Raw genomic sequence first — 14,709 nt, forward strand, 5'->3', positions numbered from 1 at the left:
CACCTACCAGGTGATAACATCAGATTTAAAAGAAATGAGCGAAAATTTCTAAATCCCGGTACATGCTAAAACTCCTAAGAAACTTCAGGTTTTTATCTCTCAGGGAATTTTTAGCAGCTTATAGTATCGCAGATCTTCCAGACATAGTAGATAGGGTGTACATAAAAGCAGACAGAAGCCCTCAGATTTCTTCATTTGCAAGTAACCTGAAGGAGATAGAACTGATTTCAAAGGCTGTCAGGGTGCTTCTATCAAAGGATCAGGAAAACCATCTTTGCGCAGGATACAAAAAGTGGAGGTCTGGGTCGCCAGACCCCAGGATTGTATGTTACTCGCCTAGTGTATCCTCAAAGATCCTTAGATCCCACGAGTGGAGCCAGTTGATGAGATCCATTGGTGATGAACTGGTTCTCTTCATACTCATAGAGTGCCTTGTAATTCAAGTAGTCAATGGAAGCTATGTCTTTCTGGCAGGAAACTTCAAAAACCTAAGAAGGGTTGCAATCGAAAGAGACAGCAACACCTTGAGCAGGAATGTGATTTTTTGCAAGCACATTAGAAGAATGGACTTTTGCTCGTCATCTGCTTTCGAGTATGTCTTTGAGGCTCACAGCTCAGAAAAATATAAGACTATACAGAGCGATACTAGAAATGTACTGGAAAGTATAGAAAAGAGATGGAGGAGCTTGCCTATTCATTCGGTTTTCAGGTCCTTCTTCAAGGACGATCTGGCCCTGGAGGGTAAAGGCAATATTTTGGAGTGCTGTGTCAAGCAATCAAAACTTGTAAACTTCTTGTTTCTTATTTCGAGAAAGCTGTTTAAAGACGCCTTCGACTCCCACGGATTCAAAATACTGAAGTCCAGATTGTCTCTCCTTGTCCACAGGAACCGCTATGAAACGATCAACAAAAGTGAGTTGATGAAGTACTTCAGAATCTCGAGGTTTAAATTCTTCAGAACAGTGCGATGCACAAGAAACGAGTTTGTCTTCAGATTTAAGGTATCTTCAAGGTTTCTAGTCTACATCATGGAGAAGATCATCATACCTATTATTTCGAAGTATTTCTATTCCACAGAGTCCTCGTTCTCTAAATTCAAGGTGTACTACTTTCCAAGGATCATATGGCAGTATTTTTCCGACATTTATATTGACAGGTTCCTAAAGAAGTTCGAGGAGGTGGAAAAGAACAGGGCCTATCCATATTCAGAGCTAAGATGCATTCCTAAGATCAATGGTGCTAGGATCATTTCAAACATGTCTAAGACCAGGGGAGGGAGGCCATCGATCAACAAGACCGTCTATCCAGAATTCTGTATTCTGAGGCGTGAAACCCATGGAATGCTGGGGAATTCAATACTAAACCATTCTGGGATGTGTGGAAGGCTTATTCCATATCTTTCTAAGTCTGAAAGGCCCCTGTATATTCTAAAGGTCGATCTTTCTGGATGTTTTGACAACATTCCTCAGGATGAGGTTGTGAGCCTTGTCAAGAGACTCCTAAACAAAAGCAGATACTGCACAAGAACCTTTTCTGTATTGGAGGAGTCGAACGGAGAGCTAAAGAGCAGATACATTTGCAGGGCGGGAAAGGTCGGGGAGACTATCGAGGGGTTGGCGATGGAGTTGAGCAGCCTTAAGAACAAAATTATAAAGGAAAACACTAACCAGAGGATACTGGAAAAGGAAGAGATTGAAAATGTCATAGTAAGCACTGTTAAGAGGAATTATGTGAAGTATAATGGAAGGTTCTTCATACAAAAAACTGGGCTTGCTCAAGGGTCTGTGACATCTACACTCCTGTGCAGCCTGTACTATAAGAGTATTGATGATCTCTATTTCGACAGGATCTTCAAGGAAGGAATACTCACGAGGTACATAGACGACTTTCTTGTGATCTCTCCGGACATAAATGAAATATTGAAGTTTCTGGAGGTGTCCCAATCTATCTCACATCTAGGAATAAACTTCAGCAAGGAAAAGATAGAGTCGAACTTTGGACTAGAGGAGTGCTTGAACAAGGTGTCCAACATCTCTGAGCTTTCCAAGTACAGAGATATCATGAAGATAACAGACAAGCCTGTCAGATGGTGTGGAACAAAGATACTTTCCAACGGATACTCAATCAAGTCATGCACTGTTGATCCATATCTTCCTTTTTCCATGGCCCACAGTTCAACAAGGCCCGGGAGGGCCCTGGAATACAGAATGAGGAAGCTTTTGCAAAACAGGATGTCTAATGTTTACATAGATCCAAACAACAAGAAGGCATATGAAAACATATATGATGCATTTTTATTCTGCGGAAAGAAGATAGGTCTTCTTCTCAAGAGAATGGACTTTGTCAACTGTTCTTTTGCCAAAAGAATCATCGAGTATTCAAAGCGTTTTGCTCTCAGGACCTGTCATGAGCGTGGAATTTCCATAACAAAGAAGAAGATAGAGAGCATAGCATCGAGGGCTTTTGAGCGAAGTGGAATCAACAAAATGATAGAGCTTGGTTGATTTATAGATGCGGGCAACTATTCCTAAGTAAACGTTTTAATGTGAATCTTCTAAGCTTTATCATAAAGAATTCCAGTCGGGGAATCCGTTCAATCAACCCCCAAAATCCAACCTTTGTCTACTTCTGAATCTATTTGGGCTTCTGTCTCTTAACCCGATGCTTAATCTCCTGCTTAGAGGTGAATAGGCTGGTCCTCTTGCACTGCTAGACTCTTTATCGTCCCTGGTGAGCTCCACACTGACTCTATCTGATATTGCTTCAATAGGCCTTCCCATCACATGTAGATTCCTTTCCCCAGGCCTTGAGCGGCAAAGCCATTGGGGCATCATAATGGTAAGGTGGGGCTTGTAAATCCAGTTGTAGACATAATCAATCGACAGCCCCATTTTTCCAACCTTGTACTTCATATTCAGCTTGTCACGGCATGCTATCATCAGCATGTGAGATGGAACTAAGTCTCCGCATACAGACTTGACGGCACATATAAATAGGTCATTTAAACCCAGGAATTCTACAAGCCTCATTCCTCTCTCTTCAAACACAAATGTCAAGAGAACATACAGAATGTCTCTAAGAGAAACGTCGTCAACATTGAAGATGTCGAACAATAAATAAAGCCCATTGAGCAATGGTTTGACCAGAGCACATCTCTTCATCGCTGCTTCTAGTTTCTCTCTCTTATGCGATTCCAGGGAGAAATTCTTGCATAAGCCTTTCTTGCTGAAAAGGAGCCTTGCAGCAATTCCTCTATACATGCTGTCAAGAAGACACACTATGTATCTATCTCCATGATATATAGATATTGCAAACACATTAAATGATAGAAATATCCTCATTCCCTCATCAATGTTCTGTAGGAGAAACAATGTTCTCAGCATCTCCTCGCTTGTTAGCCCGGATCTTTGGACAGGAGTAAGTCTGGAGGGTCTAAACACATCGATCAACCCCTCTACATCTCCAAATAGATTGAAGCTATCTAGAAGGAAGTTGAGAAAAAGAGTCTTATCTACACCATCTATTTGCACCACCAACTTTTCGGACAGTGCTGCAAGCTCCTTTAGAAAGTCTCCAAACCTCAGGAAAAACTGAAGGGAACTCTTAAAGATGCTGTAGTTGGTCCTGATCTTTCTCTCCCATCCGTTGATCTTTGCAAGAATGATGCTCTCCATGTGCACCCTCGCTGCGATGTCACTCGGAGCCTCTTTCTTGTAGTCGTTTTCTTCTTCAGTGCTATACCCAAATGTATCCTCTTCATCCGTCTTGTAGTTTTCGTGGATGCTAATGCACTTTTGTACACACTCCCACGTGCTTACATAAATATAGTTTACGGACATTCCTGCAGTAATCTCCTCATCAAAGTTTACTTCCAAATGTGCTACGTCATTCTCCATTCCGTTATGGCTGCAATTAAAATTGTTTTTGTCATTTTGGATTGCAGAGGCAATTAAATGCATTTTCTGAAGCCATTGAGTTGTGCTGCAAAATAACTAATTTAAGTAGGCTTAGCCTATAGCGCAGTCTTCCCTACTTGGCTAGCGCCCGCTTCTTTGCAGTCAAGTGGATATCAATGCGAATAGGTCTCTCCTCCACAAGTCTGGTGCCACTGCCGCTTCTTGCTTACATGTACAGCTGCATTTGACAATAAACATTGTGCCATCCAGATGTTGTGATTAAAATGCATCTAGGTTCACCCCAGGATGTCCAACTTAGATTTCTGCACCATTTACACAACAACAGGGCAGATTGACCAGCTTACTTATGCGCAGAAGGCGGCAGACTCTGGAGACACCTGTGTTGGGATGAAGAGCAAACATGGCGTGGTCTTGTTAGCAGCAAAGCCTCGAATTTCACCTCTCTATGTGGCAGAATCTGATGAAAAGATAAGAAGGGCCGGAAACTCTGTTGCCGTGGCATGCACAGGAATAGCATCTGATATGTTCTACGTTGGATATGCCATTAAGGACCATGTATTTCATCACAAAGAGAACTTTAACGAGGATCCAACACCTGAGATAATGAAGGTTTATTTAAATGACATATTCCACTACTTCACTAGAAGCATCAATCTCAGGGTTCTGGGGGTGAACTCCCTAACAAGCGTGTACAAGGAGGGTAGGTTTTCACTACTGCACACAGACTGCTCTGGAAAGACACTCTTCTATAAGGCTGCTTGCATAGGAAGAGGAACAAGAAGAATCAAAACAGAGCTTGAAAAACTGGATATTGACAACATGACTGTTGAGGAAATGGTTGATGCCGGTGTAAAGGTGTTGTACATGGCCCACGATCCCTCCAAGGACAAGGAGTTTGACATCGAAATCGGGGTTGTATCTGCAGAAACAGACGGAAAGATGAGAAAGCTCAGGAGTAGCGAAGTACAAGCATTTGTCGATAAGTATAAGCATATCACCATTGACGAGGATTAGGACGGCGGCTGTCTCTGTTACTAACAATAAATCCTTTGCTTTGCCATCCCCTCATGACATCTGTAATAAACTACAGATTTCGATCGAACAAGAACTTTTCTCGGATTCTGTTTCAGGGGACAGGGCTTCCTCTGTGGGAGCTCAAGTATGAAATAATCAACCAGAGGAAGATGGTTTCGAAAGATTTCGATCTCTTGTTTTTTGACGGAGAGACAAATGAGGAAATAAACGACGAGTATCAGCTGATTTCGATGAATAGCCATGTAATAGTGAACAGGATTCCTCTGTGGATGTCCAAGGGCGGATACAACGTTAAAGAGAAGCGACTAGAGTCGCAGGGCCATCACCACAGCACACAGAAGTATAACAAAGCTGTTCCCGAGAGTTATGTGTGCTTCCGATGTGGGCAGAAAGGGCATTATATCCAGAATTGCCATACAAACCAGGATAAGGCATTTGACATCCTAAGAATCAGGAAACCCTCTGGGATTCCCAAAGATTTTCTTGTCCCGGTATCTGGGGAAAGTGTGCCATCCAATGCGGCAATGCTAGTTACACCCGAGGGGGGATATGTCAAAGCACAGCCACAGGTCCAGGAGTGGAAGAAGTATAAGCAAAGGAGTAAGATGACTGTTGAGATTCCGGACAGACTCAAGTGCCCCTCATGCCATTGCTTGCTAGTAAATCCTATGAGGACGAGCTGTGGGCATACTCTATGTGACCAGTGTGTAAGAGTAGACAAAAAGTGCTATGTATGCTCTAAGGTCATTGAGAGCTTTACACAGGATATAAATATGAAAATTGAGGTGGAAAGGGCCATAGAACAGAGAAAATAGTGAAAGATAGGAATTAAAGCTACCTTATAGACCTAGAAAGATTTATCATGTAAAGTTTGTATTGAAATCAATGAGCGGCCAGGGCCTAAAGTATATGCTTGTAAAGAAAGTATTCGAAGAAGGGATTGTCTGGGATTAAATCAACATGCGCAGAATCTTGATCGAACTCTTGGCACTTTGGGCTGGTGCAGTCTGAAAACTCTATGTCGTAATATGCAGAGATATCTTTGACCAAGGACCTGAACTCCGGGATGGATCTGGTGCAACAGCAGAGAATAAGCCTTTTGAGCAAAACATGTGCTCTGTGGATGGGCTGCCTTGTTTTTATGAATAGAAACCTGATGGCCTTTGAAAGCTCGTCATTATCTACAATCTCGGGATTCATCGGATGAACCATTGAATACACCAGGTCCACCAATCCACCGAAGTCATAGCATTCATCTGCATACAGAGTCAGTATGCACGATATCCCCTGAATCTTGGCGTCTGGTGGTACTCTTGAGAGATTATTGTTTAGTAAAAAATAAAGACCTTCCATAAACTCAGGACGAAGGATTTTTCTGTATTTCACAAGTCCTATGAATACATGCTTGTAGCACTCATACTTACTTCCCTTGAGGATTGTAAAGTACAGTCTCTGGATAGCATCATAAATCTTCTTGCAGTTCTTCATTTCCTCTATTCTCTCCTCGATGTCCTCCTCATCCCTCACTTGAGACTGGATCTTCAGCCGCTCTCTTTCCATCTTCTTCAGCTTCTTACTGAATATCTGCTTCCTACGAAATATGCTACCCTTCTCTTTCCTGGATACAGATCTATTGGCCTCCCAATACTCTCGGGCTTTCTCCTCGTCGCTCTTCAGAGAGTTATCCACAAATGGAATGTCTGTTAAGTACTCCAGAATCAAAGGATTGTACTCGAAGTCAAGCATCCGATCCAATATAGTTATAATCATTTCTCCAGAGCAGTCTCCCTTCAGCTTTGATCTTATTGTGTTGCAACACATCACAGATACAGGCCCCTTTCTAAGAGACCCTCTCAGCACACCCGAAACAATCTTATCAGTGCAATTGAAATGGTCGAAATGCTGCAAGACCTCGCATAACGAGATGTAGCTTTCATCAGACATATCGTCGACCATTGCCTTTATGTAGGATGCATACCACCTCAAGAGGTTTTTGTCGTAATCTTTTATGTGCAGGCTGTCTCTTTTGTCCTTCACCACATCCTTCAAGGATCTGACTTTGTACAAGGGAACGATTGCTTTGAACACTTTGAAAAGAGACAGGTAAATAATCCCTCGACTCCTGCTCTCCGCTGTTTCGCTCTCGAGCATTCTGAATATCTCACCTACCATCTTCAGATTCTCCTGCGGCTCCTCTATGATCTTCGTGCATATGGACGCAATTCTTGATTTATGGCAGTCCATTTTATTCATCGGCAATTTCACACAATTTTTATCGGAGCAAAAAGTAGGTCGTTGGAGGCCAAATATGGAAGAGTTTATTATGTTGATTTCTTGACTTCATGATGATCCAGCAGATGGAAAGGCTGCCACCTATGTGTCTTTCTGCCCTCCAGTTGCCTTTGGGCTGTCTATGCTACGTGAGCGCAATATTGAGACCTTTCTAATGTAAATAAAAGGCTTCATTTCTCTGATGCAAAGAATGTCTCCATCGACCTCGTAATGCATCTTCGAAAGACAGATGCAGCTGTCGACCTTGTGCTTCCTACACTTGTTAATGTCACCCGCAAGGCCATTATCTTTGGTGCAGACCACTTTTTTGTCTCTATTTCCTCGCGATAAGTATATCACGAGTGCATCTTCGTTCGGTGTCTCTCCAATCCGAATTTCCTGATCCCCGAGTCTAGTGCTTGGAATGCTGTTCTCCCTAATGTCTTCTTCCATCTCAGGAATCCTTCTCTTAGACTTCGGTACATTTTATCTGTTTTCATATGACGTTTAATAAGGGGAAACCATTCCATTGGATCCAGCCAAAAATACAAAAAATAGCAAGAAGACGCATAGACGGAAGAAAGTGACATTTCTTTGCAAAATTTTACCCAGGATGATTGCAGTGATAGACACAGGGTATCTGATAGAAAGACAGCTTCCGGCAGAGGGGCAGATTAAGGGGTATGTTACGGATTCTGTTGTAAATGAGCTCAAGACGGTGGGATCGAGGGAATACCTCGAGTTTTTCTCCTTCATGATAGAAGTGAGGAATCCTTCCGAGGAGTATGTTGCTAGAGTCAAAAACGACCTGAGGAGAGAAGTAAACAGCCTGAGTGATACAGACATCGATGTTGTGGCATTGACACTGGAGTTGAAAGATGAGATCTCTGAAATGTGGGTAGGGCCAAATAATCCCGAGCAAGAGGAGGTTGTCTGCCTTACAAATGACAATGGGATTAAAAATGCTCTATCTCGGTACAGCTCGTATGAAGGCCCTGGGTTTTCGACTAGGAAATACAAGACTAGATGCTACGGATGCTTTAGTGTTTTTTCGGAGAATCTGGACTTCTGTAAGAAGTGCGGGCTTCGGACACTGACAAGAATAACAGTTGCAGACACAGAAAACGGCGAGGTGATGTTCTTCAAGAAAGGATATCAGTACAAGAAACCAAAAACATTGAAGAATGCTCGGGGCGTTGAACTTCGTAGTGCAGGCCAAAGAGAGTACATCCAACACCAGAAAATGATGAAAAGTAAAATGAATAGAAGTCATAAAGAAATAGGATTCTAGAGATGTTATTGTTTACCGAGATTGATGATTTCAGATAAGAAGAATAAACCCTCCGAGACAATAACACTTTTTATATCGTTTGTAGATATCTTTTCGTTTTCGCCCGAAATTTCTTTTGCTTTTTGAAGTATAAATTCCGAGATGATTCTTACATATTTTGATACAAGCTTTGCCTTTCTTTCTTCATTGCTAAGGTTTATCAGGGGGATAATGTCTGGCATGTCTTGGATGTCCGCCATATTCTTCTTGGATGATTTTCGTTCGTTTGGCTTGATCTTCTTGTAAGTTTCTGACGGCTTGACTCTATATTCCATAGTCAGCCCTAACGGGCATGTTTATTATATTCGGCCTGGCTAAAGGCTATATAGGCGGTGCAAGGCATGTGTAGCTTCCTTCTGGAAAGATGATGCATGGCTAGTGACTATTTTTGGAATTGAAAAGAACCGTTAGATGAAAGAAGCGAAAGAGAGAAACGAGGCTGCTGTCGGAGATGCCACGAAGAGAATTGCATGCATCGGGATGAACTGGGCACATCTGAGCATGAAGGACTTGTTCAAGATCTTCAACTCGGCTCTGCCATACTCATCACCTTTGAATGTGAAGCTCTGTAAAACTAGGATAGGAAGAGAGCGTCTCGGAGATGACAACACTTTTGTCAAAAGCTGTGAAGAGGGGAGCATCAGGGAATGCTATGTTGCCGTTGCAGAGTTTGAGGATGTTGAAGATTCAAAACAAGTATATGCTACCTACGACGGCGCAGAGTTGGGATGTTCTGGAATGGTTTTTGATCTGAGGTTTGTACCTGATTCACTGGACCTTCGGAATGTTTGTGATGAGGTTTCCAGTGACGGCGAGTGGGAGGAAAAGGACTTCCGAGCCCGGGAGAAGGACTCGGATGAAGATAGTGGAATGGGGTTTGAGCTCGAAAGACTATTCAAGGAAAAGGAAATTGACTTTGGCCTTGCTTCGAAGCTGGTTGATGTATCTGACGATGAGGATGTTCCCAGCATCCAGGACGAATTGGTGGTTTCCCCCGACAGTAAGAGAAGCGAGCTTTCTGAGTCGATCTCGGATGACTTCAGCGATGACTTCAATAGAGAGGCACCGAAAAACAAGAAGCCGAAGAAGAAAGAGGCCAAAGTAGAAGACATAGAGCCGATTCCCAGAAGTAAGCCCACGGACGAATGCGATGGGTTCGTGTTTGACCCAAAGGACAAGAGGTTTGAGGCGATATTTGAAGACGATGACTTCGCCATCGACCCTACGCATCCAGAATACAAAAGAAAGGGTGGCTTGAAAGAAATATTAGATGAAAAAAGAAGGCGACTCAAAGACAACATCGACTAAGGCTTCTTCCCAAGCCAGGAATGCTTTGAGGCCCATGCTAATGCAAGTAAACCGTTTATTCTTAGTAGATCTTCAGTTTCTTTACTCTCCAGTGTCTTCTTGCCCTGTTATACTCTCCCCTATGCTCTTTCATCATTCTTTTCCATGCTGGAATTTCTCTGTTTCTCTTCAAGGCTCTCATAAGTCTTGTCTTTACCAAAGCAGTCTTTCTTGATCCCTAAAGTTAGTCTAGAGCTGATTCACCTACCATTTCGTCTGGGGCTCAAATTTTTCTCAAAATAACCTTGATCAGCCGCTCTGCAGCCCAAGGGGAACGGATATCACCTTTTCATCCTCTCTCTGTTCTTACTGTTCTCTCGCATGGCACTGTAAAAGGTACAGAGCCTCTCAATGGTCAGATTATCCTTGAGGCTTTCAAGTATATTACAAACTATCCTTATATTGTTTGGCGTGTCCTTGTCCGTTCTTATCCTGTATAACTTCCACCCACCCTTCTTCAGAACAAGCTCGTCAAGGTCCCAGTAGTATCCATCGCTGTCGTATAGAAACTCGCCTATCTTCCCATCCATTTCTTCGTCCTCGCAGAAGAACTGGTCAAATACAACATCTTTTCCCTTTCTCCCAGTGCAGACCAGGTCATACACGCAGCTCAATCCCCCGTTCCTCACAACCTTAAAGTCTACTGTGTTTATGGAAGAAGGCTTCCACTTAAGAATCACTCCTCTTTTGCCTACAGAGTAAGGCTCATCCGTGGGCGTGAATATTAGCCCGTCATTTCCATGCTTCAGCTCGGGAATCTTTTTGTATATTTCCCAGAAGCCATAGCTTTTCATCATCTCCTTAGTATAGAAATGTATGTACGTGCGATCAAGCCCCTGGGCGCCTGCCTCGATAGGAACCCTTTTCTGCTCAAACCCATCATCCCCCTCCTTCCTCAGAACTCTGGTCCTTTTTGTGGACTCATTCATCCTCTCAACAAACATCTGTGCATATCCAAGTCTTTTGTATAGGTTCTTGGATATCTGAGAAACGCCCTCGTATATCAGGCAGTCGAATATTGCATATGTTGGTGTTGTGCCGTCTTCTAGCAGAATCTCTCCATCCATAAGAACAGGCAGGTCAAATGGAAAGTCCATCTCTAGCTCGTAGAAGTCATTTTTTCTGTCATAAAGGTACCCTCTGAACACATCCTCTTTCTCTGTGACAAACAGCAAGGCCCTTATGCCATCTGACTTCTCGCATACAAGGAAGTCCTCGTTGAGCAAAAGATCGATGTTGTCTGATGTTAGAGATATGGGATGGCATCCAACAAACTTCTCTCTCTTCTTTCCGCTTGTGATCGAGAGTTTCTTGTATATGTCTAGTCTGAGAGACTGTGCAGTCTCTGGGGGAACCTTGTTTCCAAGATGGAAGAGCTCCATTCCCAATTTGGGATCAGATGCAAAATAGCATTTGTGCTTCTGGACGGCACAAAACGAAAAGATTACGGCACCCGGTATTCCCGAGTGGTCTCCCTCCTCAGTACTACCCAGGCTCGCACGGACTTAACTTCGGAGATCTGACGAGTTCCGGTGCTTTTCCGTGGATATGGCCGTAATCAGCTACAAACACATTCGCCTACAAAAACAAAACACAACACTCGCAGCACGGACACATCCTTTAATTATACCTACCCGCTCTCCCTCAGCCTTATATACTCAAGTACCTCAGAGCCGCTCAGAACCTTCTTCTCGTTCAAGCTCTTCATCCTGGAAAATACCTCTGCATCTCCATCTCGGACCTCCTTCAAAGCCCCATCCTCAAGCTCACACTTGTGCGATTCATGCATCCTAACCTCATCAGCCCCGCTGGTCATCGTAAAGCTGAACAGCTCATTTATGCACGACTTGTTGAAGAACCTGTTCAGCCTTGGATTGCTCAAAACCTTCTTCCCAAGCAGATCCTTAAATATCTGCTTCTGGTAAACCTTCTCTTCAATCGTGTCCTTACAAACAAACCTATATATCTCCACATCCTTTCTCTGTCCATACCTCCAGGCCCTCTCCTTGGCCTGCGTGTCTGTCGATGGATTCCAGTCAGGATCATATATAACTATCCTAGACGCTCCAATAAGATTCAGCCCAAGCCCTCCTACCTTGGTCGTCAAAAGAAATATAAATACATCTTCGTCTCTGTTGAATCTATCCACAAGCGAAGATCTAACAGAGGTCGCCGTCCTTCCATCCATCCTCAGATACGTATACTTCCTGATACACATCTCTATTATGTCTAGCATCCTTATTGTTTGCGAAAATACAAGCACCTTGCTTCCCTCCTCTTTCCACTTCTTAAGAAGATCCATCAGAATCTTGATCTTGCATGAAGAGCTCACAAGCCCATATCTCTCCTCCCCTTCTAAAGAAATCTCGGCCTTTCCATCATTCTTTTCATTACACGTCTCAGAGGAACAGTCCTCAGGGCCATCTACCTTCCCTGGAAAGAATAGCCTTGGATGATTGCATACCTTCCGAAGCATCGAAATCCCACTCAGCAGGTTTGCTTTCCCCGTCAGAACCTTCATCACATGCTTAGATTCAAGAACCCTGTTGTAAAGCTCAACCTGAACAGGCGTTAGTGTACAGAACACTATCTTGTCCTCCTTCGACGGAAGCTTGTGAGATATTTGCGACTTTGTCCTTCTCAATATATACGGCTCTATTAGCGACCTCAGCATCAAGCTATGCTTGTATGCCCTTTCAACCTGGAGATTACTAGCACTCCTGTATCCTCCCCTACGTATCACCTCCTCAAACTCTTCATGGAAGGAGGTGTGCGACCCTAGAAGCCCGGGATTGACAAAGTCAAATATAGACCACAGCTCTCCAAGGTTGTTCTGGATGGGCGTCCCAGAAAGAACAAACTTACTCCTTGCCCTCACCTTCTTCACAGAAAGCGTAATCTGCGCATTTCTGTTCTTGATCTTGTGGCCCTCATCTAAAATTAAGATGTCCCATACAAGACCCTTCTCTCTTGCTTTGAATCTCTCATATGACATCAGATAGACTCCTTCTCCACTCCTCTCAGAAAATCCAAAATACACCCTCACAAACGGATAGAATCTCTTCCACTCAAGAATCCACTGTGAAACTATGGTGGCAGGACACAATATCAACACCCTGGAAATATACCCGCTTTGGAAAAGAACTGACAGGAACACAATCATTTGAACCGTCTTCCCAAGGCCCATGTCATCGGCAAGAACCCCTCCTTTCTCCTCCTTGTATAGCTTCAGCATCCACTCTACCCCATCCTTCTGGTATTCAAAAAGTGTGTCCCAAAGAAACCCAGGGACAGAAAACCCTTGCCGTATCTTGCTTTCCTTCTTCAAATGCTCTTCAAACTCACCTCTTCCAATTCCCATAAAGCCACAGTACCTCTGGATCGCTTTCTCGCACCTCAAATTGAACACATCGACTCTTTCATCATCATCAGATCCAGACCATTCAAAGTCAATCGACTCCTTGCCTCCAGCATCCTCCTTTCTATCCTCAGCTTTCAATATAACCGACTTGTCCTCAGCAAGCCCTCGGCGAATCTCTTCTATCTCCCCCTCAAGCTTCCTCACTCTCTCCATGTCTCCCTTGCCTTTGTACATCTCTATCTTTTCTAGAAGATCGTCAATCCTTTCCGCCGCAGTTCTTTCCAAGTACTTCTCAACAAATGACTTCTCATAGTCCTCTGCCCTACAGTCCATAATCAAAGGGAAAACTAAAACAACATTTAATGTAACTAAATTTTCTTAAGCCACATGCTCTCCCTTTGTCATCTCCGGAATAGCGCCTTGACCTCCCCTTCCCATAGCATCTCATACTCGTTTAGCTTCCCCATAATCTCATTGTCTATGTTCACACCAACTGCATCGCTTCTACGCCGGATCTTGTTAACTAGATACACCGTGTCCTCCACCGCACTGGCTTTGTCATTCAACATAACAATCCCAAGACACATGGAAAAGTACTTGATCTCGAGACTCTTATACATCTCCAATACTTTTGGCCTGTACTTCTGTACCTCTGCTATCTCATTCAGCCATCCATCCAGTTCCTTCGGGTTTTCAACAGGTATTCTTTCAACAAACCTGTCGATCTCCTCATTTATTCTACTTTCGACGTACTCGTGGATGCGGAGACCGTTTGTCTCGTCATATCCCTTAAGCCCAATAAGGCCTTTTATCCTGGCAGAAACAGGGCCTCCGACTGTCTTCGAGTAGACGCTTTCAAGATGGTCTATCATCATCAGCCTATACATCTCGCACTCCAAGCCTAAAATGCACATGCACTTGATAATCGTATTTATCCTCTCCTTACTGTTGAATCCTATGCTTCTTCTCAGCTCAGTACTCAGAAACCCTTCAAGACCCTTGCACTTGTCCGAATCAGTGGCCAGTATCCCCAAAAGCATCTCGACATCCCGGGTCTTCCTTATTTCCTCAACAATCTCCTCTATCTCCCTTTCTCTTCTCTGGCGTATTAGACGGGCATGCTCCTTCTTCAGCTCGTGCCACTTGTTAAGTTTGTTTATCAGAGACTCCATGAGAGGGCCGCCTTAAAATCCAAGTATATAATCCATGTCTCTCCACTCCAGGACCCATGGCATATAACCAAAGAAACAAGGAGGACGCCCACACGAGCAATGCAGAAGACAACAGCAGCAGTAAACAGGCCTCATTCGCGAGAAACTACTTTCTTTCGAAGTTGAAGCTGAAGTTCAGGAGCATCTTCGAGGGAAACAGAAGATTCCATCTCACCGAGAGCATGCAGCAACACGACCAAATAAACTAATAAAAGCACAGCTATTTTCAAGAAACAT

The 14,709-nt window shown here is 43.5% G+C and overlaps 14 protein-coding genes and 1 non-coding gene across 15 annotated transcripts; 6 read left to right on the top strand and 9 right to left on the bottom strand.

Annotated features, from left to right (window-relative positions):
- Positions 1–62: 62 nt before the first annotated feature.
- EHEL_090290 (telomerase reverse transcriptase) lies at positions 63–2,504 on the top strand (the record flags this gene model as incomplete). Its single annotated transcript, XM_003887857.1, has 1 exon — positions 63–2,504. One exon carries the CDS (start codon positions 63–65, stop codon positions 2,502–2,504), a length of 2,442 nt encoding a protein of 813 aa, XP_003887906.1.
- A 93-nt stretch (positions 2,505–2,597) lies between these two features.
- On the bottom strand, positions 2,598–3,896 carry EHEL_090300 (uncharacterized protein; the record flags this gene model as incomplete). Its single annotated transcript, XM_003887858.1, has 1 exon — positions 2,598–3,896. One exon carries the CDS (start codon positions 3,894–3,896, stop codon positions 2,598–2,600), a length of 1,299 nt encoding a protein of 432 aa, XP_003887907.1.
- Positions 3,897–4,202: 306 nt separating this feature from the next.
- Positions 4,203–4,931, top strand: EHEL_090310 (proteasome subunit alpha; the record flags this gene model as incomplete). The annotated part of the gene is made up of 1 exon (XM_003887859.1): positions 4,203–4,931. One exon carries the CDS (start codon positions 4,203–4,205, stop codon positions 4,929–4,931), a length of 729 nt encoding a protein of 242 aa, XP_003887908.1.
- A 53-nt stretch (positions 4,932–4,984) lies between these two features.
- EHEL_090320 (DWNN ubiquitin-like domain-containing protein) lies at positions 4,985–5,767 on the top strand (the record flags this gene model as incomplete). Its single annotated transcript, XM_003887860.1, has 1 exon — positions 4,985–5,767. The coding sequence occupies one exon, from the start codon at positions 4,985–4,987 to the stop codon at positions 5,765–5,767; it is 783 nt and encodes a 260-aa protein (XP_003887909.1).
- An 85-nt stretch (positions 5,768–5,852) lies between these two features.
- Positions 5,853–7,196, bottom strand: EHEL_090330 (pre-ribosome nuclear export protein; the record flags this gene model as incomplete). Its single annotated transcript, XM_003887861.1, has 1 exon — positions 5,853–7,196. One exon carries the CDS (start codon positions 7,194–7,196, stop codon positions 5,853–5,855), a length of 1,344 nt encoding a protein of 447 aa, XP_003887910.1.
- A 129-nt stretch (positions 7,197–7,325) lies between these two features.
- On the bottom strand, positions 7,326–7,676 carry EHEL_090340 (uncharacterized protein; the record flags this gene model as incomplete). The annotated part of the gene is made up of 1 exon (XM_003887862.1): positions 7,326–7,676. The coding sequence occupies one exon, from the start codon at positions 7,674–7,676 to the stop codon at positions 7,326–7,328; it is 351 nt and encodes a 116-aa protein (XP_003887911.1).
- A 160-nt stretch (positions 7,677–7,836) lies between these two features.
- On the top strand, positions 7,837–8,514 carry EHEL_090350 (uncharacterized protein; the record flags this gene model as incomplete). Its single annotated transcript, XM_003887863.1, has 1 exon — positions 7,837–8,514. One exon carries the CDS (start codon positions 7,837–7,839, stop codon positions 8,512–8,514), a length of 678 nt encoding a protein of 225 aa, XP_003887912.1.
- A 5-nt stretch (positions 8,515–8,519) lies between these two features.
- EHEL_090360 (uncharacterized protein) lies at positions 8,520–8,828 on the bottom strand (the record flags this gene model as incomplete). Its single annotated transcript, XM_003887864.1, has 1 exon — positions 8,520–8,828. One exon carries the CDS (start codon positions 8,826–8,828, stop codon positions 8,520–8,522), a length of 309 nt encoding a protein of 102 aa, XP_003887913.1.
- A 136-nt stretch (positions 8,829–8,964) lies between these two features.
- Positions 8,965–9,861, top strand: EHEL_090370 (uncharacterized protein; the record flags this gene model as incomplete). The annotated part of the gene is made up of 1 exon (XM_003887865.1): positions 8,965–9,861. The coding sequence occupies one exon, from the start codon at positions 8,965–8,967 to the stop codon at positions 9,859–9,861; it is 897 nt and encodes a 298-aa protein (XP_003887914.1).
- Positions 9,862–9,922: 61 nt separating this feature from the next.
- Positions 9,923–10,111, bottom strand: EHEL_090380 (60S ribosomal protein L39; the record flags this gene model as incomplete). The annotated part of the gene is made up of 2 exons (XM_003887866.1): positions 9,923–10,078; positions 10,109–10,111. The coding sequence occupies 2 exons, from the start codon at positions 10,109–10,111 to the stop codon at positions 9,923–9,925; spliced, it is 159 nt and encodes a 52-aa protein (XP_003887915.1).
- A 70-nt stretch (positions 10,112–10,181) lies between these two features.
- Positions 10,182–11,282, bottom strand: EHEL_090390 (mRNA capping enzyme subunit alpha; the record flags this gene model as incomplete). The annotated part of the gene is made up of 1 exon (XM_003887867.1): positions 10,182–11,282. The coding sequence occupies one exon, from the start codon at positions 11,280–11,282 to the stop codon at positions 10,182–10,184; it is 1,101 nt and encodes a 366-aa protein (XP_003887916.1).
- Positions 11,283–11,340: 58 nt separating this feature from the next.
- On the bottom strand, positions 11,341–11,459 carry EHEL_090400. Its single transcript, XR_009467988.1, has one exon. It is a non-coding gene; the product is annotated as a 5S ribosomal RNA (ribosomal RNA).
- Positions 11,460–11,530: 71 nt separating this feature from the next.
- On the bottom strand, positions 11,531–13,594 carry EHEL_090410 (superfamily II DNA/RNA helicase; the record flags this gene model as incomplete). Its single annotated transcript, XM_003887868.1, has 1 exon — positions 11,531–13,594. The coding sequence occupies one exon, from the start codon at positions 13,592–13,594 to the stop codon at positions 11,531–11,533; it is 2,064 nt and encodes a 687-aa protein (XP_003887917.1).
- Positions 13,595–13,662: 68 nt separating this feature from the next.
- Positions 13,663–14,433, bottom strand: EHEL_090420 (uncharacterized protein; the record flags this gene model as incomplete). The annotated part of the gene is made up of 1 exon (XM_003887869.1): positions 13,663–14,433. One exon carries the CDS (start codon positions 14,431–14,433, stop codon positions 13,663–13,665), a length of 771 nt encoding a protein of 256 aa, XP_003887918.1.
- Positions 14,434–14,489: 56 nt separating this feature from the next.
- Positions 14,490–14,681, top strand: EHEL_090425 (uncharacterized protein; the record flags this gene model as incomplete). The annotated part of the gene is made up of 1 exon (XM_059743540.1): positions 14,490–14,681. The coding sequence occupies one exon, from the start codon at positions 14,490–14,492 to the stop codon at positions 14,679–14,681; it is 192 nt and encodes a 63-aa protein (XP_059599523.1).
- Between the last annotated feature and the right edge of the window lie 28 nt (positions 14,682–14,709).

The sequence above is a fragment of the Encephalitozoon hellem genome, chromosome IX (genome assembly GCF_000277815.2).
Source record: "Encephalitozoon hellem ATCC 50504 chromosome IX, complete sequence".
In the NCBI taxonomy this organism is placed as follows: Eukaryota; Fungi; Microsporidia; family Unikaryonidae; genus Encephalitozoon; species Encephalitozoon hellem.